Genomic DNA, 25681 nt, shown 5'->3' on the forward strand with positions numbered 1-25681 from the left:
AGGGAGAAGTAGGCTCCATGCAGGGAGCCTGATGTGGGACTTGATCCGGAGACTCCAGGATCATGCCCTGGGCTAAAGGCAAGCAGGCGCTCAACTGCTGAGCCACCGAGGGATCCCCTCAATGTGTTTTAAAAAGTCGCTTTGCATGTGCAAGGATTTCACCCCCAAATGGCCATGGGAGGTCAGTGTGTAAAGTGCTTACTTGGGATGGGTGGGCACGCCTCTGATCTCCAGTCTAGTTCATTCCCTGGGTCCTGCCAAACTGGTGGTAGAAAGGACATCACACTTGGACTTGTGGAGACTTGCACTGGAATCCAACACCTAGTAGCTTTGGCGCTTTGGCCTCCCTGAGCCTCCACTTGATTTGCACAATGGGAAGTCTATTAATCAAGCTTCCCTCACAGAACTACATGAGCTAGTGCAAAGGGAGGCAACTCTCAAAGGTATTTCCCTGTCAAGGGAGGAGCCCATTTACTTCTCACTGAATCACTTGGACTTTGTCTGCTGCCCCTCAGAGCAGGCAACACTCGATGAAGTTTCTGTCTTTTTTAATGCCAATAGGAAAAATGAGTCCAAAATAAGGAAGTGATGGGAGATGAGTTATCTCCAGAATGATGAGTGAGAAGTCAAAAGCCCATCGCCAGGCAAACAGAGCAGCTACCGTGGAAATCAGTCTTTGAAATCTGGCTGCTCTTGATTCCCACAAGTGTTAAAAGGGATCCTCAATCTCTTCCTCTCCGATGAAACCTTCCCTACCACTTACAGACATGCCTCCCTCCCCTCTTCCTTGTTCCCTAAGGTACCCTCTGCATCCCCCCTTAGCTCTTTCTCCTAGCCCTGTGCAATGTCTCTAGAGTGCGAGAGTCATGTCTACTGCCTAAATATGCATTCTTAGCCTGATGGCCTCCTCATTGTCCAGTTTGGGGACCTTTTCTCAGTCTCTGCTCTCTTAACTTCTGGATGTGTTTTCTGACACTACAGAGGGCCATTCTCAAGCTCTCTTACAGTAATACCCCAGCTTAGCTCTCTTCCCACCTCTTATTGCTCCTTCTCCATGCTGGCTCCCTTCCTCCTCTATGCCTTTGAAAGAGTCGCTGTGCCTAGGGCTCATCACATCACCATCAGTTCCCCAAGGTGTGCCCTCTGCCCTTTGGTGGCACTGACCCTGGTGGTTTCAGCTATCTCCTCTACCAGCTCTAACCTCTCTTGAGCTCCAGTCTGTTTCATCTGTCCACTGGGACAGTAAATGTAAGCCCTGTTATGATCTAAAAATGATTTCTTCATCTTCCCCCAAGTCAGCTCTCCCTCCTTTTTTCCCTTTTCTGTTTGAGGCATAACATCCCCCTGGTCACCCCAGCACAAAGGTGCCATCAACTTGGTACTCTTCTCTCCTCTCCTCCCACCTCCATGCCAGCACCAAATCCTGTCTTTCTCCCCTTTGGGATCTCCCTGGCATCCAGCCCTTCCTTCTCTTTCCCACCTCCACTCACTTGAACCTAGCTTTCAGCTTTGATGGTTGTAGTAGCTTCCTGGCTAGTTTTTCTACCCATAGTCTCTCTGTTCTGTTAACTTGGGAGTCAAGACCTATCTCCATTATAGCTTTCTCAACCATCTGAAAGGCTTTAGGACATCTTGCCTGTTCTAGTCACTTTGCCAGTACATCTTATCTTGCCAGGTGATCTCTCTCCTATTGTAACTTCATGTTTTACATTTTTCACCTAAACGGAAAAGACCCTAGAGCTCTTTCTCAGCCCCTGACCTAAGCTTGTGCAGGATGAGCCAAGACCTCTGGTGTTGCACCTTGGTATTTAACACAAGTGCTTCTGACTCCCCTATTTGGTCTGTACCACTTCAGCCCTCTTCTTTATTAACCAAGGAATGCCCTCACCATAAAGCAGAGAACCCAAATTCCAATGCCTAGAGGGGCCAGTAGGTCATGAAATGGATGAAATAGGCCAGTTATACAATGACAGGGTGAAAGGAGATGGCATCTACATCCCATATCCCTAGTTAGAGTGGTTGCTTCTACTCAGTCCTCATTCATTGCCATTGGGCCAAGTATAACTAGATTTTCCAGCTTTTCAAAAGAAACAGATTTGGATTTTTATGAGAAATTTCCCAACTTTTAAAACACCGTGCAAGCCAAACAAAACATGACCTCAGGCTAAATTCAGTCTATAGGTAACTCCAGACATAAAGGCTTCCTGCTTTATAATTATTCTTGACACGGGAGAAAGCACTGTGGCTGGGAGTTTCTAAATTACAGTTGTGTCAGTAACAAGCTGTATACCCTTGGGCCTCAGTTTTCTCATCTGTACATGAAGGATCCTACTAAATGATCCCAAAGCCTTTTCAATTTGGTAATTCTGTGGTTCCTCAGCTTATCCTAAATGGTGGCGGAAATGCTGTTTAATTGAATTGTCTAGTTATTGAGATTTACTATACAATTTTTAAAAATGAGATTTACCATAAAAACACTGAACAGGGCTCCCGGGTGGCTCAGTGGTTGAGCATCTGCCTTTGGCTTAAGTTGTGATGCCGGGGTCCAAGGATCGAGTCCCACATCAGGCTCCCTAGAGGGAGCCTGCTTCTCCCTCTGCCTATGTCTCTGCCTCTCTCTCTCCCTGTGTTTCTCACAAATAAACAAAATCTTTAAACACACACACACTGAACATAGATTACCATATTTCAAAGAACTAGACTACAGTAAGATATTGGTTAACAGAAATTCTCCAGGGTTAACTGGAAAATCCCCTTTTCATCAAGCTTATTGTTTAAAGACTTTCTAAAGTACTGGAGTTCAGTTTCCTGCCTTTCTAAGCACAGAAGATATAGCAATGCTGAGTGAGGGGAACTGATGACTCAATGTCTGGGGATGGCTCTGCCACCTGGGCTAATGGGGGATGGCTACAGAGCAGGCCAGGAGGTCCTCTCAGGCCACTCCCAGCCAAGGAACTGTTCACGGTCTGCAATCCCTGGCTGAGGCCAGAAGATAACTACACTGGGGCCTCACCAGCCTCTTTGCAAGACTCGGATCCCCAGGTTTAACATCCACATTGGGAGCCTAACCTCATCCATAAGGTGGGAATTGGGCAGAAAACTGATCTGCCCAGAATGTGTGTCAAGGCTAAATGTCATGACCTCACCGAGCTTCTTCTTCCCAAAAAGAGTAAGAGTTTTGTAGCCCAACACATCTTAGTTGGAATCTAGACTCTTCCACTTTTTAGCTGTGTGACTTTAGGCTAATACCCAGCCTTTCTGAGACTTGGTTTCCTCATCAGTAAATTGGAGGTAACATCATAGACTTGTTACAAAGGGCTAGTGACAGTGTCTGCCAAGTAGCTCCAATGGTGTTTGGAGTTTAATAAGTGCTACATAAGTGGAAATCATTCTTTTATTAGGAAGTAACATCTTTTATCATTTTTAAAAGAGATTATTTATTCATGAGAGACACACAGAGAGAAGCAGGGACATAGGCAGAGTGAGAAGCAGGCTCCCCGTGGGGAGCCCAATGCGGGACTCAATCCCAGGACTCCCAGATCATGCCCTGAGCCAAAGGCAGATGCTCAACCAGCCACCCAGATGACCCCAGACTGTATTTTAAATGATAAAAGATTGGGATGCCTAGGTGGCTGAGCCTTTGGCTCAGGGCATGATCCTGGAGTCAGGGGATCGAGTCCGCATTGGGCTTCCTGAGGGGAGCCTGCTTCTCCCTCTGCCTATGTCTCTGCTTCTGTCTCTCATTAATAATAAATAAAATCTTTTAAAAAATCCAATCTGATTCTTTAGTTTTTTAGTTAGCAGGGTTAGAAAGTAAATACCAGTCATCTTCTATTTTCCACAATAGACATTTGAGAAACTAACTCTTTACAGAATTAGATGTTGTCTCCAGCTCCCTGTCTCCCTTCCAGCCTATCCTATCATCCTGAAATAAAGATACCAGCCTTACAATCAAAACCAACATCTCCGTTTTGCAACTGCCATACTAATCATTGATTCAGTCAAGAATCATCAATGGATGGAAAAGTCTAGTGAGAGCAGAGTATGCACAGACTTAAAATATCTCACCTTAAATTACTTATTAATTATAAAGGGAGATTCACAGAGCTGGAACAAAAATCCTAAGATTTGTATGGAACCATGAAAGACCCCAAATAGCCAAAGGAATGTTGAAAAAACAAAACAAAAACAAAAAAACAAAAAACAAAGCTGGTGGCATCACAATGCCAGATTTCAAGATATAGTACAAAGCTGTAATCATCAAGACAGTATGGTACCGGCACAAAAACAGACACATAGGTCAATGGAACAAAATACAGAACCCAGAAATGGACCCTCAACCCTGTGGTCAACTAATCTTCAACAAAGCAGGAAAGAATATCCAATGGAAAAAAGACAGTCTCTTCAACAAATGATATTGAAAAAATTGGCCAGCCACAAACAGAAGAATGAAACTGGACCACTTTCTTATACCATTCACAAAAATAAACTGAAAATGGATGAAAGACCTAAATGTGAGACAGGAATCCATCAAAATCCTAGAGAAGAACAAAAGCGGCAACCTTTATGACCTCAGCCGTAGCAACTTCTTGCTAGACAAGTCTCCAAAGGCAAGGGAAACAAAGGCAAAAATGAACTATTGGAATTTCATCAAGATAAAAAGCTTTTGCACAACAAAGGAAACAGTCAACAAAACCAAAAGACAACCTACAGAATGGGAGAAGATATTTGCAAATGTCTTATCAGATAAAGGCTTAGTATCCAAAATCTATAAAGAACTTTCCAAACTCAGCACCCAAAGAACAAATAATCCAATCAAGAAATGGGCAGAAGACATGACCAGAGATTTCTCCAAAGACATACAAATGGCTGACACATGAAAAATGCTCAACGTCACTTGGCATCAGGGAAATACAAATCAAAACCACACCACGTCACACTGGTCAGAATGGCTAAAATTAACAAGTCAGGAAATGCCAGATGTTGGCAAGGATGCAAAGAAAGGGGAACCCTCTTAGATGGGAATGCTAAATGGTACAACCACTCTGGCAAACAGTGCGGAGGTTCCTCAAAAAGTTGAAAATAGAGCTACCCAGCAATTGCACTATTAGGTATTTATCCAAAGGATACAAACATAGTGATTTGAAGGGGCACCTGCGCCTCAATGTTTATAGCAGCAATGTCCACAACAGTTAATATATGGAAAGAGTTCAGATGTCCCTTGTCAGATGAATGGATTAAGATATGGTGTATACGTTCAATGGAATACTACTGAGCTATCAAAAAAAAGAAATCTTGACAATTGCAACTACATGAATGGAACTAGAGAGTACTATATGCTAAGCAAAATAAGCCAATCAGAAAAAGAATTATGATTTCATTCATATGTGGAATTTAAGAAACAAAACAGGAGCATAGGGGAAGGGAGGGGAAAAAAAGATGAAATCAGAGAAGGAGACAAACAATAAAAGACTCTTAATCATAGGAAACAAACGGTTGCTGGAGGAGAGATGGGGGGATGGGCATTAAGGAGGGCACGTGATATAATGAGCACTGGGTATTATATAAGACTGACGAATCACTGAACTCTACCTCTGAAACTAATAATATACTATATGTTAATTAATTGGATTTAAATTAAAAAAGAAAAAATTATAAAGGAAGAGAAACAGTAACTTTACAGTGGAGAAACCTGGCAGACACTTCTTTAGCCAAGTGTTTGAAGTTAATGTCACCAACACCGAAACAAGCAAACATCAAGTGGTTCCTGATAGGATGCACTACGAAAGACATAGCATCACATTTGTGAGACTCCTGTCCACAAATGCCTAACCTGAATCTAATCATGAGCAGACATCAGACTAGACCAAGCTGAGGGACATTCTACAAAATGACTGGCCTATACTCTGGAAAAATATGAATGTCATGAAAGAGAAAAGAAAAGCTGAAGAATTGTTCTGAATTAAAAACAAAAGGGATAAGACAGTTAAAAGGAATGTGTGATCCTGGGTTGGATCCTGGACTAAAAAAGTATCATTATAAAGAACATTACTGGAACAACTGGACAAATTTAATATGGGTTATATATTAAGTAGTGGCATCATATTGATGTAAATTCCGATTTTGATTTTGTGTAAAACAAAATTCTTGTTCTTGAGAAATTTACAATGAAGTGTTTAAGGGCAAAGATGTATAATGTTTGCAATTCACTCTAAAATCATTCAAAAAAGGAAAATCAGTATAAACATGGAAAAACACAAGCCAGGAGAGGGAATATTAAAACAAATATAGCAAAATGCTCACATCGGTGGACTTGAGTAAAGAGGACACAGGAGTTCTTTGTACTAGTCTAGATTTTTGGTCAGTTGAAATTATTTCAAAATAAAAAAGTAAAAAAGAAAAAAAAAGTCAGAGCCTCGTGTGAAGTCCAAAGAGACTGACATGAGATGAGGTCCAAACCCAGCCCTGTCAGCTGCAAGATGCTTAACATCCCTAGACTCTGTCCCTTCACTAAAATGTACAGAATAATAATGCTCTTCTCTTAGGGTTGTCAAGAGGACTAAATGAGGTAGTCTATAAAAAAAATCTGGAACATGTCAACATTTTGGTCTCAGATTCTACAAGTATATGCCGCTAAGAGTCCAGAAGTGATAAATACAAACAGAATTCTTGCTCTTCATGCAGCTTATACTGTAGTCAAAACAGTGGCAAATAAATAAATGAACAGGCAGACATAGCACTACAAACTGCCATAAATTCTATGAGTAATGGAGTGGCAGGAGAGCTGGGGAACCCTACCACATATACAGTGGTCAGGGAAAGCCTTATCAAGGAAATGACATCTAAGCCGAGACTGAAAAACAAAGAGGGAGGGGTTGGCAGTCTCGGTGGTGGGAGCAGCAGGAGCACAGGCCCTGAAGTGGGCAAGCACTCAGCACATGCAAGGAACTATGACATTCTCTCCTCTGCTAGAGCATTTAGGACGCTGTGAATGCCCCTGAGGGACTGGGGCAGCAGAATATCCAGCACAGATTGGTCACTCCGTGTTTGCTGAGTAAACAGGGGAAGAGATATCCCTTGGTTTCAGTATCTGCCATGGGGAGATCTTCCCTTTCCCAGCCCTTAGCTATACCATGTAAAAGGAAGGTTTCTTTTGAACTTGCAATTCAGACATTTACCCCTCTGTGGGCAGTTTGCTTAGATCACAGAGCTGGAAGGCACCCTAAAAATCCCATGCTCCCACCTCTCAAGTTGGAAGGAAGAAGCAAAGGCCCAGGCTCAGAACAGACTTGCCAGAAACCATGGATCCAGTTGGGGGCCCATGTCTGGTGCCTTCCCCAGCCCTGCAAGCCTGCCTTGTTTATTTGTTCAACAAGTTTGTTTCAGCCATGGCACAGCCTGTTCTGGCTCTGGAACATTTATGAGATGAGCCAAAAAATCACAGAAAAATGGTCTGCTATTGGAGCAAAGGGGTGGGGCAGCCAGGGTGGGAGACAGGTTTCAGGCCAGCTCTGGGGCAGAGTTTTGGCTTGTTCTCTGCTGTCTTTTTCCCTTCTGCCCTTGAGAACCAAAGAGACTCCAGTGGGATTTCCTGCCTCAGTTTCTCTAGAACCATGATGTGGAAAGACAGAACATTTGACCATAAAATTTTCAATTCTCATCTCCACCCTCATTAGCTCCATTCCCAAACCCACTTCCACTCACTGAGTTCATGCCACAGCCTGATCCACTCCATTGGCCCAAGGGCAGAGAAGGTACACCAGCAGTGTGGGGCTGTTTGGCCCCTCTCCTGGCAGCACCCTCTTTATCTCTGCTGAACTCCTGCTTCTTTCAAAAACCCGTGGTTATGTTGCCACTTCTAAAACGTACTCCTCAGGTAGTTGGCCAGCCACTTTCCAAATTTTAAAAAGCTCAACCAGGATAAACAAGATAGCTAAAATGTTGACTGCTTTTGTCTGACTGGATACTTACTCGGTGTAGTAATGCTAGTTATTATCTTGTGTTGATCAAACGCATTTACTTATTTGCAGTTACATAAATAATCACCAAAAACTTAAAAGTAAATAATTAATAAATGCAGTTTTTGGTGACAACTTAATTTATTTAAACCTTAATTAAGTCTAGGGTGGAGAGCGGATCGGTTAAGGGTGACAAAAGGAATTCTAGTGGTAACAATGTGACCCTAAGGTCCTATGCAGCCCTTTGGTACACATGGCTGCTTCATTTCCCCAAAAAGCCTGGTACATAGTAGGTACTCAGAAAGTGTTCACGGAATGCATGAGTGTGTGAGGATGATGATCCTTCCTGGCCCCTGGGGTCATTCTTCTTCTGCCCTTTTACTCCAGGCAGCTCCCCAACAAGCAGAGTCTGGCCAGCTGTGGGAGGTGCTGTTCTCCTTCATTTCCAAGATTAGCTCAGACCTTAAAAATCACAGCCCAGCGCCTGCTCCTTTTATGCCAAGGAAAACAGTAGATGTCAGAAGCCTCCTTAGGTATCTGGAAGAGAACAGCTCCTTCTGCTCCCTCCCTTCCTTGTATGAGGTCATTGAATCAGGATGACAAAGCAAACAGTGACATGTGTTGGGGCTTGTTTCTGCCCTGATTCCAGGCTTCTCCAGCCTCTCCCTCCTCCTGATCTTTAGAATGGCAGCCTAGGTGTGGACAACTAACTGAACTGAACTCAGTCCTTGGGATCCTGGGAAATGGATGCTAATTAGGAGGCATCCTCTGCAGCAGTAAAGAGAAGGTCCTGGGGCACCAGGGTGGCTCAGTCAGTTCAGCATCTGACTCTTGATTCTGGTTCAGGGATCGTGGGATTGAGCCTGAGTGGTTGGGCTCCGCACTCAGTGGGGAGTCTGCTTGCGATTTTTTCCTTCTGCCCCTCCACCTACTCACACACTCATACACTCTCTCTCAAATAAAAAATAAATATTTTTTTAAAAAGAGTGAGGGGATCCCTGGGTGGCTCAGCGGTTTGGTGCCTGCCTTTGGCCCAGGGCACGATCCTGGAGTCCCGGGATCGAGTCCCATGTCGGGCTCCCGGCATGGAGCCTGTCTCTCTCTCTCTCTCTCTCTCTCTCTCTCTCTATCATAGATAGATAGATAAATAGATAGATCGATCTTAAAAAAAAAAAAGAGAGAGGGGAACCTGGGTGGCTCAGTGGTTGAGCATCTGCCTTTGGCTCAGGTCATGATGCTGGTGTCCTAGGAAGGAGTCCTGCATCAGGCTCCCTGTGGGGAGCCTGTTTCTCCCTCTATGTCTCTGCCTCTCTCAAGAATAAATAAATAAAATCTTAAAAAGAGAGAGAGAGAGAGAGAAAAGATCCTAGATAAACCTCAGTAAAACAGGGAATTGGGATATTAGCACCACTGAACATTTGCACAGGGGTTTCTCAGGCTTCAGTGTGCTCTCATTAGTTCTCATTTGAGTTAAAGAGGGCTAGAATTCTTTTCCACCTTTGCAGATGAGAAAATAGAAGCTCATTCAAGGTCAGCAATTTAATCAGGGTTATGTGGTTTGAGGGTCACAGAGCCAGACTTGAATTGTGTGACTCTAGTTACATCTTCTGACTTCACAACATTTCCTTGAATTTGAGTGATTGATACACCTGCTTCATGCTTTTTGACTACTGTATACCACCATATATTACTTATTTAACACTCTTCTTTAAATAAATTCACTTTAGAAATTGACTTTATTCTAAGCAACAATATATGTGCATCTGTATCTATGCATAAGTAATATGTGTATATATTTATATGTGTAGCTACTAAAATTAAACATTTTCATTCTCATATCTTAAAGTCAATTCTCATAACACCAGGGATGCCAATGCACTCTTTGAGAAACTGTCCAACTGTCCTACATCAACTCTGCATTACTAAGGATAGATCTTCACAGACTGGCAGCCAAGTGGCTGCCCTTGTTGAAATGGCTATGCCTCAAAATCACAAAGTTACTGAATCATGGAGGATAAAACTGAAATCATGGAATCCAACTCCTAAGGGGCAGGACCTTATACAACACACCTAATCACAGTCCTAAAAATTAAAGGGGACACCATTCAAAGACATAAAGATGAATCAGATATAGTCCTTGCTCTTAAAAACTCAGAATTTACAAACATAAACAACTGAAAACTATAAAGACTGAGAAAAGGATCTGGGATCAGAGAAACTCTAGACTTGGTTCCACCATGAACTTGGCATGCCTTTGGGCAAGTCACCTCATGTTTCTGAGTCTCAATTTCCTTAAACAGAGATGATAATATCTCTTCTTGTTACCTTTTAAGACTGACAAGAGATTCAGATTTTTAAAATGGGCATAATATATGAAAACATCAAGTTGTTCACCTCAATTATATACAATTTTTGTCAATTATATCTCAATAAAGATGGAGGGAAATGGAATGAAAAATCCTCTGTAAAAAACCATAAAGCTGTAATACAGTGTGTTAAGAACTAAATAGGCAATGCCCAAACTCCTCCATAGAATATTTTCATTACCACTGGAGAATGACTTTCTCAAGGTGAAATGACGGACCAGCAACAAGTCTGGGAAGAGATTTGAGGAGTACCATTTGGTCTTACCAGCATCCGTGACTAACTTGCTGCTCTCGGGTCTTGGGCCCAGGAAGACACTGGTGACCCAAGCCAGCTTGCTGACTAACTCTTTCAGAATTTTTATTTTTTTCTCTGATTTGTACTCCTTTTTCTGCTTTGAAACATTTTCTTCTTGCTTCCAGCCCAGCACGTAACTTGATGGCATAGTAATGGGTCTCTACTGCCCTCTTGTGGTCATTTTCTGACACTGCGGCATTAACTTTCGAAGGGATGTGCGTGACAGCCTGAGGAAATCAGAGCCAACCCTTAAGATCAAGATTTTCCAGGCCCAGCAGAGGACTTAAAGCCCAAATTAAAGCCAGCTGCCGGAATTCAGAGCTCTTTGACGGGAAGGGGTAGTTCTGCCTGGTTTTGCCCCAAGTGGGACAGGAATCTAGGCCCTCTCCATTAACGGACTACTAAAATGGTCAATTCCTGGATTGTCCAGTTTGTCTGGAGCAAGAGCTTGGAAATGAAGGCAGCTCAGAGGTATCCTTTCTCTGCCTGGAAGACCCAGAGTAGAGTAGAAAGGGCCAGGACCAGAACTTCCAACCCCCACTTATTTAAAACAACCATAAATTGAGTCCATTTTTGTGAACTGATAGGTGCCAAGGGGTGAGAGTGGGGTACAAGATATATCATTCCTGTCCTCAAAAACTCATAAAGCTTACAAATGTAAATAACCCAAGCATATATATAATTAATGGAGATCAGGCCAAAGGAGTAAGGGCCATTATAGAAGTAAAAAACAAAATGCTACAAGGCTGGTGGGAAAGGAGAGATTCATGACGACCATGGGAATCATAGTTTTCTGAAGGTACTGAGACTCAAGCTGGACTTAAAAAAAAAATAACAGGCATGAGCAGTTATGAGCAAGGAAGACCACAGTGATACTAATAATAGCTACATTTGGAAGGAGTTGATTATGCATCAAGACAGCTAAGAGTTTTATAAACATCTGTTATTTAATCTCCATAAACTATGAGGCATTATTTTCTCAATTTGATAGACCAGGAAACTGAAGCTTAAGGCCATATACAGCAGGGCTTGATAGAAAATATAGGAAGAAGTAAAAGCTAAAAGTGTTTGGGGAAATAATCAATTACTAGAGCATCAGGTACACCTGGCCAAGTGGCAGAAAGGAAGGGACAAGGGTAATATGGGGTGTATGATCATCAGAAAGTACAAGACCTTACAATCCAGGATTTTAAAGCCTCAAATGAATTTAGACCTCACCCTTTGGAGACTGAAGAACCTTTGAGATTTTTCTTTTTCTTTCTTTCTTTCAGACTTTATTTGAGAGAGAGAGAGAGAGAGAGAGAGAGAGAGAGCATGAGCAGTGGGGAGTAGAGGGAGAAGCAGATTTCCTGCTGAGCAGGATGTGGGATTCGATCCCAGGACCCCAGGATCATGACCTGAGCCAAAGGCAGACACTTAATCAACTTAGCCAACAGGGGCCCAACCTTTGAGATATCAGAGCACAGGATCCTACTCAGGGATGCATTTTAGGATAACTCGGGTGTGTGGAGAAGAGTGTGATGAGGCAGGGACAAGAAGAAAGGACCTCTGTGAAGCTTGGGTCAGGGCAGTGGGCAAGTGAAAAAATGAATCTTAAAACCTTTACATGCAGAAATAGTTAAAACTGACTTGGAAGATGAAGAGAATGGAGCTACCTTTGGGGGGGAACTACTGTCCCTTCCCATGTTGTCCCCTCCAACCCACCTCCATCAATGCCAGGTCTTACTGTGGGAAGGGAAACTTCTGGTCTCCCATGGAATGGAAGCCTCAGTCTCACCCTGGACTAAGGTTGTGCCAAACCTCTAAGACCAAACAAAACAGAGTAAAGTCTGCTGTGAGACCAGAGAGGAAATCTTAAAAATTGTTCTCAATGCCCACAACAAGCAAGGAATCTCAGGATCAAAGAGCACCCTGTCACAGAAGAGATCAGGCCAGTTTAATGCTGTGACCCACTTCCCAAAGGTCAGGGAGAGTATTTTATGTCATTTCCCAGTAGTCTGTTGAACCTGGTTGGGTCCAAACAGGGTTGGATTAGACCCTGTATAGGAAGGCAGCTGCCCCCCAGGGGCTTGAATTCCTGCTTTTGACTACAGCAGGGCTGGGCTGGCAGGGTTCCCTCTGGTTCCCCACTCTCAGGAAGCTGGCCACAGCTGCTGGCTACTTGTCACACCCTATCTGGAAGGTGGCAGCATTTCAATGGTAAAGCAACAGATGCCCAGGCAGTAGCTAAGAGCCTCAAGTTTGTTGGGAATTGTGTCATATTTCCCAAAAGAGCTAACTCCATCCAGTTTCGACAAAGTGGTAACCGGTAAAGGTTGGGCTACAAGGAGACAGTGAGGCTTCATAATTCCTATCCTAGATTGGGGCAATTCCAGGAAAAATATTTAAGGCAGGCACTCAACAAACATCTGAATGTACCAGGCACTGCAAACTCCTCAGAAATTTCCTAAAGCAAAGAGACTTGCCTTAATGTTAAATATATACTTCTTTTTCTCTCCAGTACGCTGCTTACTGTTGACACTTTACCTTTTACCTCCAATAAATGAGTTTCCATACCAAGAAAAAGTGCTCCCAATACCAAAAAAAAAAAAAAAAAAAAGGGCAATCAGCTATCCAAAACTGAGGTGTGCTGTAAACTCCTTGCCTGCCTACTGGTCTTTAAACCCCTCCTGACTCTTAGGCTCACCTGATAGAAGTTGTTGTCCAGCCTTCTCTCTTGAGATCCAGACTTCTGAATCCACTGCTTTCCTGACATATTTCCTTAGATGTCTCAATGGGACATCAAGCTCAACTTGTCCAAAACTGAACTTTTACTCTCCTCTAACTCCACCCCCTCCTCCCACCAATCCATCACTCAGTCTCAGCTATTCCACTTTTCAAGATATTGCTAGGACCCTTGTACCTCTTTGCATTTGATCTTTACTTAGTGCAAGCTGCTACAATCTCTCACCTGGACTTCTGTAGCAGACTTTTTTTTTTTTTTTTTAATTTTATTGATTCATGAGAGACATAGAGAGAAGCAAAGACATAGGCAGAGGGAGAAGCAGGTTCGCCCCAGGGAGCCTGATGCAGGACTCGATTCCAGGACCCCGACCTGAGCCAAAGGCAGATGCACAACCACTAAGCCCACAACCAAGTGCCCCTGTAGCAGACTTCTAACCTGTCTTCCTGCATCCTCTTGTCCTCTTCCCTCTTTCCTCCACACTGTAACTTTGAATGTTCTCTTAAAAACCCAAATCTGATCATTTCACCATCACTAACACCCAAATGGCTTCCCACTGCTCTTTAAATCTAGAGAAGATGTCCTGGGGAGACCAGGACAGCTGACCAGGGACACCTTGCATTTAGTTAACATATTATGTTCTTGCTGTTACGGTATTTTTTGTAATGACTAAAAAGGAGACGGGATTACCTTGATTTCTGGTGATCATAAAATTGCAACGTCCCAGTTTAGGAGGGGATAATTAGCCTTTTGAACAGAAACTTTTCAAGTGTCTGTGAACGGAGGCATACATTACTTCTTAAAGTCCTTGTAAACACCATGAGCCTGATGGGTCCTTGAAGATGAATTAGCCTAGAGCAGGGGTTAGCCAATGATACCTGCAAGCCAAATCAGGACTCCAACCTGTTTTATAAATATTTATTGGAACACAGCCATACTCATCCATTTGTGTACTGCCTAGGCCATTTGCCCTCCAATAGCAGAGCTGGGTGGTTGTAACAGGGACTGCATGTTTGCAAAGCCTAAAGTTATCTAGTCATTAACAGAAAAGGTTTGCTGACCATGCTGTAGAGTTTAGGCTGCACATTAAAATCATCTGGAGTGCTTTTTATTTTTCTTTTTTTAAGATTTTATTTATTTATTCATGAGAGACACAGAGAGACAGGCAGAGACATAGGCAGAGGGAGGAGGGAGAAGCAGGCTCCACTCAGGGAGCCTGACGCGGGACTCGATCCCGGGTCCCCAGGATCACGCCCTGGGCTGAAGGCAGCACCAAGCTGTTGGGCCACCGGGGCTGCCCGCTGGAGTGCTTTTTAAAAGAGATCACATCAAAGATTCTGATTAAACTGATTTAAGGGGGCACCTGGGTGTCTCAGTCAGTAAAGCATCTGCCTTTAGTTCGGGTCATGATCCCAGAGTCCTGGAATCCAGCCCCACATTGGGCTCCCTGCTCACCAGGGAGCCTGCTTCTCCCTCTCCTCCCTGCTTGTACTATTTCAGGCACTATGTCTGTCTCAAACAAATGAATAAAATCTTAAAAAAAAAAAAAAAAAAAAAAAAAGATTTAAAGTGGGATCCAAGTATTAAAATGAAAGACTTAACAAATTTCCCTAAGTGATTCTAATACGCAGCCACAGTTGAGAATCACTAATTTTATCCAGTCTCTTGCCTCAGATGAGGAGCCAGGCCCACAGGTCAGGATTTGTCTCCTGTTTGTAATGAGTGACAACTACTAGTACCTTCAAAGCCCTGTACTACATTATCTGATTTGACCCTTAGAACAAATCCAAGGTTCAAAGAACAGGAAGCATTACTGTCCCTGCTTCACACATAACAGAATTGAGGCTCAGGGGACTTAAGTGATGTCCCCAAAGTCTCCTATTTAGTAAAGGGAGTAAAGATTCATGAGCACATCTTTTCAACCAAATTCAACTGACCACTGATGTTCACTGTACAAGTAACAGATTTATGTTTTATTTTGGCATATGGATCGCTTCTCGTCCTTTTGGCTAAGATCAAGTGTATTTTGGCATATGGAAACCTATTCACTTTCGGGGTCTCCAGAACACTTAGAAATCTGCCTTCCTAAATAGATGATGCTCTGTGAGCCCCTAGGATTCCTTAGGAACACCGTGAGGGGAGAGGGAGAGGATGCCTGTGGGTGTGTATCTATATAGAATCTATAGATCCCATCTCCAAGGCCACACTTAAACTAGAACAGATGTTTTTATCTGTTCAAGCCTAAGGATCCCACACACGATTTTGTTTGAATGAAGAGTTCCACCTCTGAGGACCAATAACATGGGACCTAAGATGGCATGGTCACTCTGCCCCCAAATTCCTGTCAGTTCTTATATCAAGTTCTTCCCTGTTGGTCTAAATGAAGTCCAAAATTATAATAGTTTCTCATAATACAATATTGGTATTGTTCATTGAGAAATGAAAGGCATCACTTTCAGTAGACCGGACCTCCTATATCTGTCAGGGTAACTGAAGTTTCTTATTACTGCTCCCTGCCTATTTCATGCATGCCATATAATGGAAAAAATATATGCCACATTTTATATATGCCATATAAAAGACAGAAAACATCACCCTCATCCACTTTCTTGCTGGGCCACAGAGTTTCTCCTGCCTGCTCACTGGATCTGCCTCCAGCCTAATCTACAAACTTTCCACCTTGCTGCCACTCTTAGGCTTTCATTCATTCCCTGTGGAAGTGAAGCCTTCATTAACCTTTGAGGGGGAAGAGGGTGGGGGGGCGGGAGGGAGGGATGATATTTTCTCACATTTCTTTGTATTTCAAGAGAGGAAGAACTTTTATTCTCCTCTCCATAGAAGTGAGAAGCCTCACGCTGGGTAGAACACATCCAACTTTTCATTCTATGACCTTATTTGCACCTTCGCACGGGAGAAGGAGTGACTAATCTGATTGGTCAGAGTACAGGACATGCAAAGAACTGAGTTTGTATCAAGACTAGTGCCTGAGTGCACAAGATGGTACTAAGGTCCTAACTGTGTCCTGATAAATCAGGGTCTGTTCTCAAACCTGGCAGGAGGATGATAGTAGGAGGGAGTAGGACGCCCCCACTCTGTATCTACTTTTAGTTCCAGGAATGACTGGGGCACCCAGGGTCACACTATGGCATGACCTCATATTTCAACACTTGTTTGAGGAAACTGTATCAGTGAAGCCTAGGGTCTAACTGACAGAAGCACCCTATTCCTCAAGTGAAGCACAGTCCCTAAAACTTAATGAAAGACACTGTGGCCTTACCCAAACGTGAGACATCTTCTCCTTCTCTTTTAATAGAGTTATGTCTCTCACTTTACCAATTCTCAAATATATGTTTTTTACATACATACACAAACACTTTTAAACATAAATGCCAAATTCAAGGGCATCAGATGAGTAGATAAATTTAGAGAGCCAAGAGTGGAAGAAAAGGCCAGTCACCAGATTTTACAAAAGATCACCTGAACTCCTTCTCTGGATATTCAACTTGATATAGTACCCTAAATATCCTATGTCACATGGTCCACAAGATCTTCCTCTAGGATTCTGAAGCAGTCAATAGCCATACTTGTCATTCAGATGGGTCCTGCCATCTCCACTTTGGCCTAGATCAGAGTATAAAGAAAGAAAGAAACACATTCACTTTCCCAAAGTCAGGAGGGAAAAGATACCCAGACATTAGTGGGCTAAAAAGTAAAAGTTTCTTCTATTCTAGAACTCTACCTTTTTGCATATATGACTTCAAGACATGGTCCTCTTTTCACTTCTATCCTTACATTTATTAGCCAATAAAAAGCAAACATTTCTTGTAACAAAATTTCTATTAACTACTAGTATATTAGAAACCTGATCCATAAAAAAAGCAACCTATGATAACCATATGGAGAGCAAGCATCTCATATACTGCCTTAAAAGTGTGCCTGAACTGTGTTCTGAAAAATCAGGGTCTGTTCTCAAACAGATCTTGAACATAAGCTGTACAGTCTCTATAGAATGAAATTTATAATGTCTTAAATATGTTTATAGCCTCTGATCCAGCATGTTAACTTTTATGGTTTTTCTACACATGAACCTCTACACTTGCAAAAGTATTTCAGAGGTTACTTATTGCAGAATTTTTTTTTTAATTCAATTAACATATAATGTATTGGTTTTCAGAGGTAGAGGTCAGTGATTCATCAGTTTTATATAACATCCAGAGCTCATTACATCATGTGCCCTCCTTAATGTCCATCACCCAGTTACCCCATCCCCCTACCCCGGTCCCTCCATGCAGAGTTGTTTATAATGGCAAAACTGGAAACACAGGAAATATTCATTGAGGGAACTGAATAAATAAGTAATGGTATTATCTATACCATAAAAAAGAACTATGGAAGAAAGGAAGAAAAGATGGAAGGAGGGAAGGAAGGAAGGAAGGAAGGAAGGAAGGAAGGAAGGAAGGAAGGAAGGACGGACTAGGGAAGGAAGGACAGGGAGGGAGAGAGGCAAAGAAGGAATCTATAAATAGCTATGGAAGGATCTCCATATAGTGTTAAGTGCAAGACAGCAAAGTATAGAATATGCTTCTATTTGTGTAAGAACAATGGTGAAATATTATGTATTTTATTGCTCACATAAGCATTTTATGTGACATATATAAGAACTCATAAGAAAGGGATACTTGGCTGGCTTTAGAGGAAAACACTGAGTAGCTGAGGCAAAGCTAGCAGTTGTTTTTTTAACTGTAAAGAAAATGTGAAAGACATGCAGAAGTAAAGAAAAAATTGTAATGAACCTCCATTCATCACCCAGCTAAAACAATTATCAATATGTGGCAAGTCCTACTTTATCTATTACCCCCTCCATGCTCCCTCATCCTCTATCTCTACAGGATTATCTTAAGGCAATACCAAATACCATTCCATCTGTAAACATTTCTGTACTTAGTCCTAGAAGATAAGGACTTTTCCTAAAAAACATAACATCACCTACACTTTAAAACAATTAATAATTTTCTAGTATCATCATATATCTGGCTAGTATTCAAAATTATCTGACTGGTATATAATTTTTTAAATGGCTGTTTGTTCAAATAAGGATGTAAGCAGAATCCACAAATTATATTTAGTAGCTATGTCTTTTTAGATCTTTTACTCTGTTTCCCTAGAAGGAAGAACTTTCCCACTACATACTCTTTTAAGATTTTTTTTAAAGATTATTTATTTATTTGAGAGAGAAAGAGAGCACGACCAGGGGAAGGGGCTGAGGAAGAAGGAAAAGCAGACTCCCCCCTGAGCAGGGAGCCAGATGTGGGGCTCGATCCCAGGACCCTGAGATCATAACCTGAGCCAAAGTTAGATCCTTAACCAACTGAGCAGCCCAGGTGCCCCTACTTATTTGAGAGAGAAAGAGAGAGAGAGAGAGGGAAGGACAGAGACAGAGAGGGAGAGGGGAACAGGGAGAGAGGCAGAGAGGGAAAAAGAGAGAGGGAGAGAGAGAGAGAGAATACGAGAGAGTGAATGGGAGGCAGAGGCATAGGGAGAAAGAATACCAAGCAGACTCTGCACTGAGCAAGGAGCCCTACATGGGGCTTGATTTCACGACGCTGATATCACAACCTGAACTGAAACCAAGAGGTGGACACTTAACGAACTGTGCTACCTAGGCGCTCCATCTTACCATATACTCTTATAAAACTTTATTTTGAACCTTAAACATACATTACCTATTCAGAAATATAAATATGTAAGTCTTAGAAGAGAAGAAAAGTAATAGAAAACAATCTACCTTCAGGTGGGACCCACACACAGTAGTCTGGGTCATCTTCTGGATATTTGGAGGAAAGTGTTGCTGGAAGCTGTGAAGAAAAGATAGGTTATTTTACTCAAAAGAATTTTAACTCTAAGAATTATTGTCCCTATGCCTATCAGCAAATAAAAATTAAGAGAGAAAAGCTTCCATTAATTAACTTGACATAAGTAACCAAAAAATGGCAGCATACTCTCTCTCTGAACCTTAACTTTTTCCTGTAAAGCCTCAACAAGCTGATTCTCAGCCAGTGAGAGTGAAGTGATGTTTTTTACAAGGGACTGTTAACAGAGGTATGAGTTCTAATGGTATAACCCTCATAGAGGGAAATTTGACATTTGTATTTTGATCGAAGTACAGAAAAGACTTAACAGGGCAAGCCTGACTGCTATCCCTTGAAAGGCCTATTTACAATGCTGGCCTTCACTTGGTATCTGAGGATTTGGATTTCAGCAGGGTTCTTACTACCTGATAACCTTAAGTGGCTCACTGCGCCTAAACTGTCTATAAAAACAATATGACTCATGCTGAACATCTACTTTCCTTTTGGGAAAATGGAATTTGAGTACATGTCAGGCAGAAGATGCCTTTGTGATCAGTCCCCAGTAAAAATCCTGGGCACTGAGTCTCTAAAGAGCCTTCCTGGTTAGCAACATTTCATAAGATGTCACAACTCATTGCTAGGGGAATTAAATACATCCTGTGTGACTTCATGAAAGAGAGCTCTTGGAAGCTTATGCCTAGTTTCCTCAAACTTTGCCCCATGGCCTTTTCCCTTTGCTGACTGTGCTTGGTATCCTTTTACTCTAGTAAATCATAGCTGTGAGACAACCACGTACTGAGTCCTGTGAGGCTTTCTGTGAATTGCCTAGCCTGAGGGTCTTAGGGACCTCCTGACACAATCTAGCAATCCCACTTTTGGGAACTTACTGTATCCATACAAAATTATGTATACACAAGATTACTCATTATAGCACTGTTACAATGAAAGACTAAAAACAACCCAAGTATCCACCCACAGGGGATTGGCTAGGTATCCACATAGTAGGAAGCTCTTGGTGTACTGATGACCAGTGATTTCCACAATGGGTTAAAAAAAAAATTCCTGCAAAAAAAAAAATTCCATGCAGTACATTACATTCTATCTTCTATGTAATAAACAGTCAAATTAGAATATATTATGTGAACATCTTTGTATGGCATAAAAGGATATGAACAAAGATTCACAAATTCATCAAAGAGGTATATGTACAGTAGTAGAGAACCATGTGGATGGAGACAAAAATAGAGAATGCAAAACATAAAAATTCAAAAATAAAAGAGAGCCTGGATTTCTAGATTAGGCAATTGGGAACTCCACTAAGACAATCCCTAAAAATTCACTCTTCTGAATGTGGTCCATGACAAGGGGATTCACTTTTATTTCTAGAGAGATGAAGATTATGGCTAAGTACTTACTTTGCCTGGACCAGGAGCTTTTTTTTCCTTCAGTTCATCTCTGTTTTTCTCATATTTATTCTTTGATGCTAATTTGAGAAAAAGAAAAACAAGAGGCAATAGCTATTTCAGAATAAGTCAAACAGAAAAGAAAAAATTCCCCCTAAAAGAGCATTATAAAAATTGAAGCAAACATGTAACAAATTCTCAAAAATTTCTTCTATTGGGGATCCCTGGGTGGCTCAGCAGTTTAGTGCCTACCTTCGGACCAGGGCATGATCCTGGAGTCCCAGGATCAAGTCCTGCATCAGGCTCCCTGCACGGAGTCTGCTTCTTCCTCTGCCTGTGTCTCTACCTCTCTCTCTCTGTCTCTCATGAATAAATAAAATCTTAAAAAAAATTTTTTTCTTCTATTATAAAGACTATCTATCTTTAGAGAATTTTCTCTCTGCTAATAACCCTAGTTTTCAAATCCTAAGGCTGTTCTACAAGCTTGAATACAACTGCACCATTTGAAAAGGGTGTCTTAGCTGGTTAAGTGTTTGCTTTTGGCTCAGGTCATGACCCTAGGGTTCTGAGATCAAGCCTCACGCAGGGCTCTCTGCTCAGTGGGGAGTTTGCTTCTCTCCCCCAGTCCCTCCCCCAATTTGTTCATGCACTCTCTCTCAATCTTGCTCTCAAATAAAAAGAATCTTTTTTAAAAAGGGGGGCAAGGAAAATGGGGCTGATTTTACTATTCTACAGTTCAACCATTACAGTTAAAAGCAGTAGAAAACTAGTCTCTTTTTTTTTTTAAAGATTATTTGAGAGAGAGAGAGCACGCAAGTGAGGGAGAGACAGAGGCAGAGAGTCTCCAACAGACTCTGCGCTGAGTGCAGAGCCTGACTCCAGCTCGATCCCACAACTCGCGAGATCAGGACCGGAGCTGAAACCAGAGTTAGACACTCAACCAACTACACCACTCAGAGGCCTCAAAATTGGTCCTTTTGATAGGACAACCTTTCAACCAACTTCTTTAAATAGTTTTGGAATTACTGCCAAGATAGGCACAGACTCATCTCTGGGAGATGGAAAATTATGGAGGGCCTTGCATGGACAGAGGGAAGCACAAAGGCAGTAGGAATTTTGTAGGTCAGGGAGATGGAACCCCAAGAGGCAGAAAAAGGAATAAAGAAAGGCAACTGGGATGGCACCACACATAACCTCTCATATATTCCAGTATTGTCGAAGGCCCTTGCAAGAGCATCTCCCCAGTGTCTGAAAGGCCATTCTCCTGCTGCTTCAGCTCAGCTGCCAACTTCTCTCTGACACCAGCTGGTTGCTTGTGTGCAGAGCAGCAACAGAGTCGGCTACACTACTTGCCTGAGGGTTCCTCACATGATGCAGCTGTTTCACTAATCTCTTGATAATCTTTAATCTGTTCCAGTTGGGTGAGTTGAGACATGTTTTCTATAAAATGCAGAACCAGAGCATATTGTTATTATTTAATTCATAGTGGGGAACCAAGAAAACAAAAACAAAAGCAGGAAAAGCTAAGTAAATACATAATCATCCAGCTTTACTATCATTAGCTTCAATAACCTTAATTAGATTTGCAAAAAAATGTGCCTCCATATGTTTAACAGAGAAATCAGTTTTCCACTTTAAAAACTGGCCAACTCTGAGGTAAAACTTTTCAGCACTACTCACCAAAAGCCTTAAAAATGTACATATTCCTTGGCCTAGAAATTCTAATTCCAGGAACATATTCAAAGAAAATAATCAAAGACGGATACCAAGATTTATTATACACAATATGTTTATAATAGCAAAATTTAATAAATAACATACAGGCCTAACAATAGAGAGGTGATTACATAAATTATGGCACTTGCATGTGATGGACCACTATGCTCCTTATTGACTCCACATTTTAAAAGAATATTTTAAGACAAAAAAAAGAGAATATTTTAAGACATAGAAAAAAAAAGGTTATAAAATAGCATGTACAATATGATCCTAATATTGAAATAAAAAAGAGGCCTAGAGTAATCCCTAAGCAGTTGCAGATTTATTCATTAATGTATCTTTACCAAACTTAAAAATCTACCATTTTTATACATACACATATTTTCTTTGGTCTCTTAACAAAAAAAATTCAACACTTATTACTCCCCCTCCTGCTAACCTTACATGCCACCCTCACAATGTATGGATCAAAGACTGGACTCTAAAAGAGTATGTGTAAGTACCTTGTTTGAAAAGGCTAAGCATTTTGCCAATAACTAAGCAAAGGAGAACACAAAAACAAAAGATCTCTCACAGATGAAAAAACAGAAACTTTTCTCAACCAACTGAGGATGATTCAGGAGAAGGCCTCCATACCAGGCCTGGCACTTTATGCAGACAAGCCTGGTTTGTTCTGGAAGTAGACATGGCATGCATTCCCATAAATATTTAATGTCAGAAAAAAAAAAAAATTTAATGTCAGTTTCTGTTCTGTTTTTCCTCATGCTCCCTATTTTCTACAAAGTGTTAACAATTCCAAGCAGTTTGGCCACCCTGCAGGGAAATAACTCCTGCAGTTGACAAGGGACAAGAGGATACTAAAAAATGAACAATGATCTCTGGGGATGAGATTGCAGGAGAGTTCTCTTTTCTTCTTTGGACTTTTATGTAGGATCTGAAGTTTCTAAAATGAATACATCTTTCTCTTATAATCAGAAGAAAACATAGTTAAAACCAACCAATTCCCTCTTTTGTCATTTGTCATCAAGCCTTGGCGGAGATGAGTGAAGACTGTGCTGGGTTCTCTGCCAGTACCATGGGCAAAAAGATGAACAATGCATCATACTTCCTAGGAAGTGTGTTCTGTGGGCACAGGTATGCTTAGCCTCCATTTTAGGGATGGGGAAAACAATGACTAAGGGGAGGTCTACACTGAGACTACTGATTAGGCTCCATCAAGCACCCTCTTCTACTGCCCTCTAATCACACAATGGCAGCAGCTCAGGATTGTTCCACAGCAGCTGTGGTTTCAGATTCCACAGCTTTCAGTGCTCCATAATTCTGGAATAGACAGGAAATGCGTGCCCTCCTTATTTGGCAATGATAAATAATGACTGACAGTCAAAGAGCAAAAAAGTATGTTTCCAGAGTCCACTGTATTACATATCATCAAGTGCCACAGAGTCAAAATGCACAAGCAAGAACTGGCTTGGCTTTTCAAAACAATGCACAATTAATGAAAATGCCCTACTGAACACCAAAGGAAGGAGAAGAAAAATATTACCATGGGTTTTTGTTTCTTTAGAACACATGAGGTCAGTAGGAGGCCTTGTGTCCTGCACTGCTTCTTCCAGCTCTGTCTCCTGCTGCAGCCTACTGCTTCCAGTCTCCATGTCCCCCCTTTCATCCCTCTCCTTTTCCTTTTCCTCTTCCTCCTCCTCTTCTTCCTCCTCTTCTACTTCAGGCTCATCCTTCATTCTCATCAGAGCTGCAGGGAGTTCAGGACGCTTGGGGGGTAACTTCTATTAACAAAAAAAAAAACCATGAAAAAATAGTTCCAAATAATGACAAAGAAACAAATCTCTTTAAGGAGGTTAAGCTAAATGTGTATATCTAACCTCTCTAGGTTGATGAACCCTGCAGAAGTCTGCCAGAAGTAGGACTTGCATATGAAATTTTATCCATCTATGGACCCTTAACACACAGGTCTATTAGTTTCTAGGGTCAAAAGAATATTAAGTACAGAACACTTAAAACAGCTTGTAGGGAACAAAAACATTTATTGCAGGTGAATGTCAGCTGCAAGAATTCTGTCCTGTTACCCCTCATGGTGTTAAAGGATCTTAATTCATCACAAAATTTTGCAGAGGAAAATCAGACACACATTTTTAAGAAACAGATTATTTGTGGAGCTTTTTCATTTTAGATTTAGCACAATTTCGGGATCCCTGGGTGGCGCAGCGGTTTGGCGCCTGCCTCTGGCCCAGGGCGTGATCCTGGAGACCCGGGATCGAATCCCACATCGGGCTCCCGGTGCATGGAGCCTGCTTCTCCTTCTGCCTATGTCTCTGCCTCTCTCTCTCTCTCTCTGTGTGACTATCATAAATAAATAAAAATTAAAAAAAAAAAGATTTAGCACAATTTCAAAGAAATAAGACATGTCAATCAGTAAAACAGATTGTGAAGACATTTCTTTTTCTTTTTAAGATTTATTTATTTATTTTAAAGAGAGATAAACAGAGAGAAAGAGACAGGAAGAGAAAGAGCAGTAGGGAGAGGGAGAGACTCTCAGGCAGACTCTGCACTGAGCCCAGAGCCTGACGCTGGGGCTTGATATCACAACCGAGATCATGACTTGAGTTGAAACCAAGAGTTGGATGCTCAACAGATTGCACCACCAAGGCATCCCCTAAAGACATTTCTTTTTTTTTTCCCCTAAAGACATTTCTTGAAGAATAAAAAGCCAAGTATTCTAAAAGACCTTTTAATAAAAATATTAGAAAAATTTGATTGGAGCTTAAGGAATAGAGAAAAAGTACCAAAGTATATACTGAACACATCTTTTTTTTTCATTTTTTAAATATAGGATTTAATTCAGTAAACCTTAAAGAGAGCTTTTATTTATTTATTTTATTTTTTAAAGATTTTTAAAATTTATTTATGACAGACACAGAGATAGAGAAGCAGAGACACAGGCAGAGGGAGAAGCAGGCTCCATGCAGGGAGCCCGATGTGGGACTTGATCCCCGGTCTCCAGGATCACACCCCGGGCTGAAGGCGGCGCTAAACCACTGGGCCACCCGGGCTGCCCAAGAGAGCTTTTTAGTAAAGACTTTTTCCTCTAATTAAAACACAAGTACCTCCCTTCCTCCACCTTCACAGAAAAGCCTGCATCTCAGGTCAACCTGCGACTTCAGGCTTCTGCCACCAGGGGGCAGTTTGCCCTAATTCAAGGTGCTTGGGGCTGAATTCTGGCCCCACAAAATTCATGAAGTTCCAATCCCCAGTACCTCAAAAGGTAACCATATTTAGAGATAAACTCTTTAAAGGTGTACGTTGAAAGAAAGCGTTAGGGTGGGGCCCTAATCCAAGATGACTGGTGTTCTTCTA

General features: G+C 41.7%; 1 protein-coding gene across 3 annotated transcripts in view; it reads right to left on the reverse strand.

The window, feature by feature from the left end:
- The window catches only part of LOC144324494 (kanadaptin-like), an 81498-nt gene that overhangs the window by 38305 nt on the left and 17512 nt on the right, over window positions 1–25681 (reverse strand). Inside the window, exons 10-14 of one of the 3 annotated variants that reach the window (XM_077915876.1) lie at window positions 23856–24093; window positions 21947–22033; window positions 20606–20673; window positions 19127–19196; window positions 14246–16962 (exon numbers count right to left, since the gene is read on the reverse strand). In XM_077915876.1, the coding sequence (XP_077772002.1) occupies window positions 16913–16962; window positions 19127–19196; window positions 20606–20673; window positions 21947–22033; window positions 23856–24093 (513 nt within the window). In that variant the 3' untranslated portion in view covers window positions 14246–16912. Of the gene's footprint in view, window positions 1–14245; window positions 16963–18904; window positions 18958–19126; window positions 19197–20605; window positions 20674–21946; window positions 22034–23855; window positions 24094–25681 lie in introns of those variants that run through there. The other 2 variants (XM_077915877.1, XM_077915878.1) reach the window with 2 other exon arrangements.

This window comes from Canis aureus, chromosome 12 (assembly GCF_053574225.1).
Source record: "Canis aureus isolate CA01 chromosome 12, VMU_Caureus_v.1.0, whole genome shotgun sequence".
In the NCBI taxonomy this organism is placed as follows: domain Eukaryota; kingdom Metazoa; phylum Chordata; class Mammalia; order Carnivora; family Canidae; genus Canis; species Canis aureus.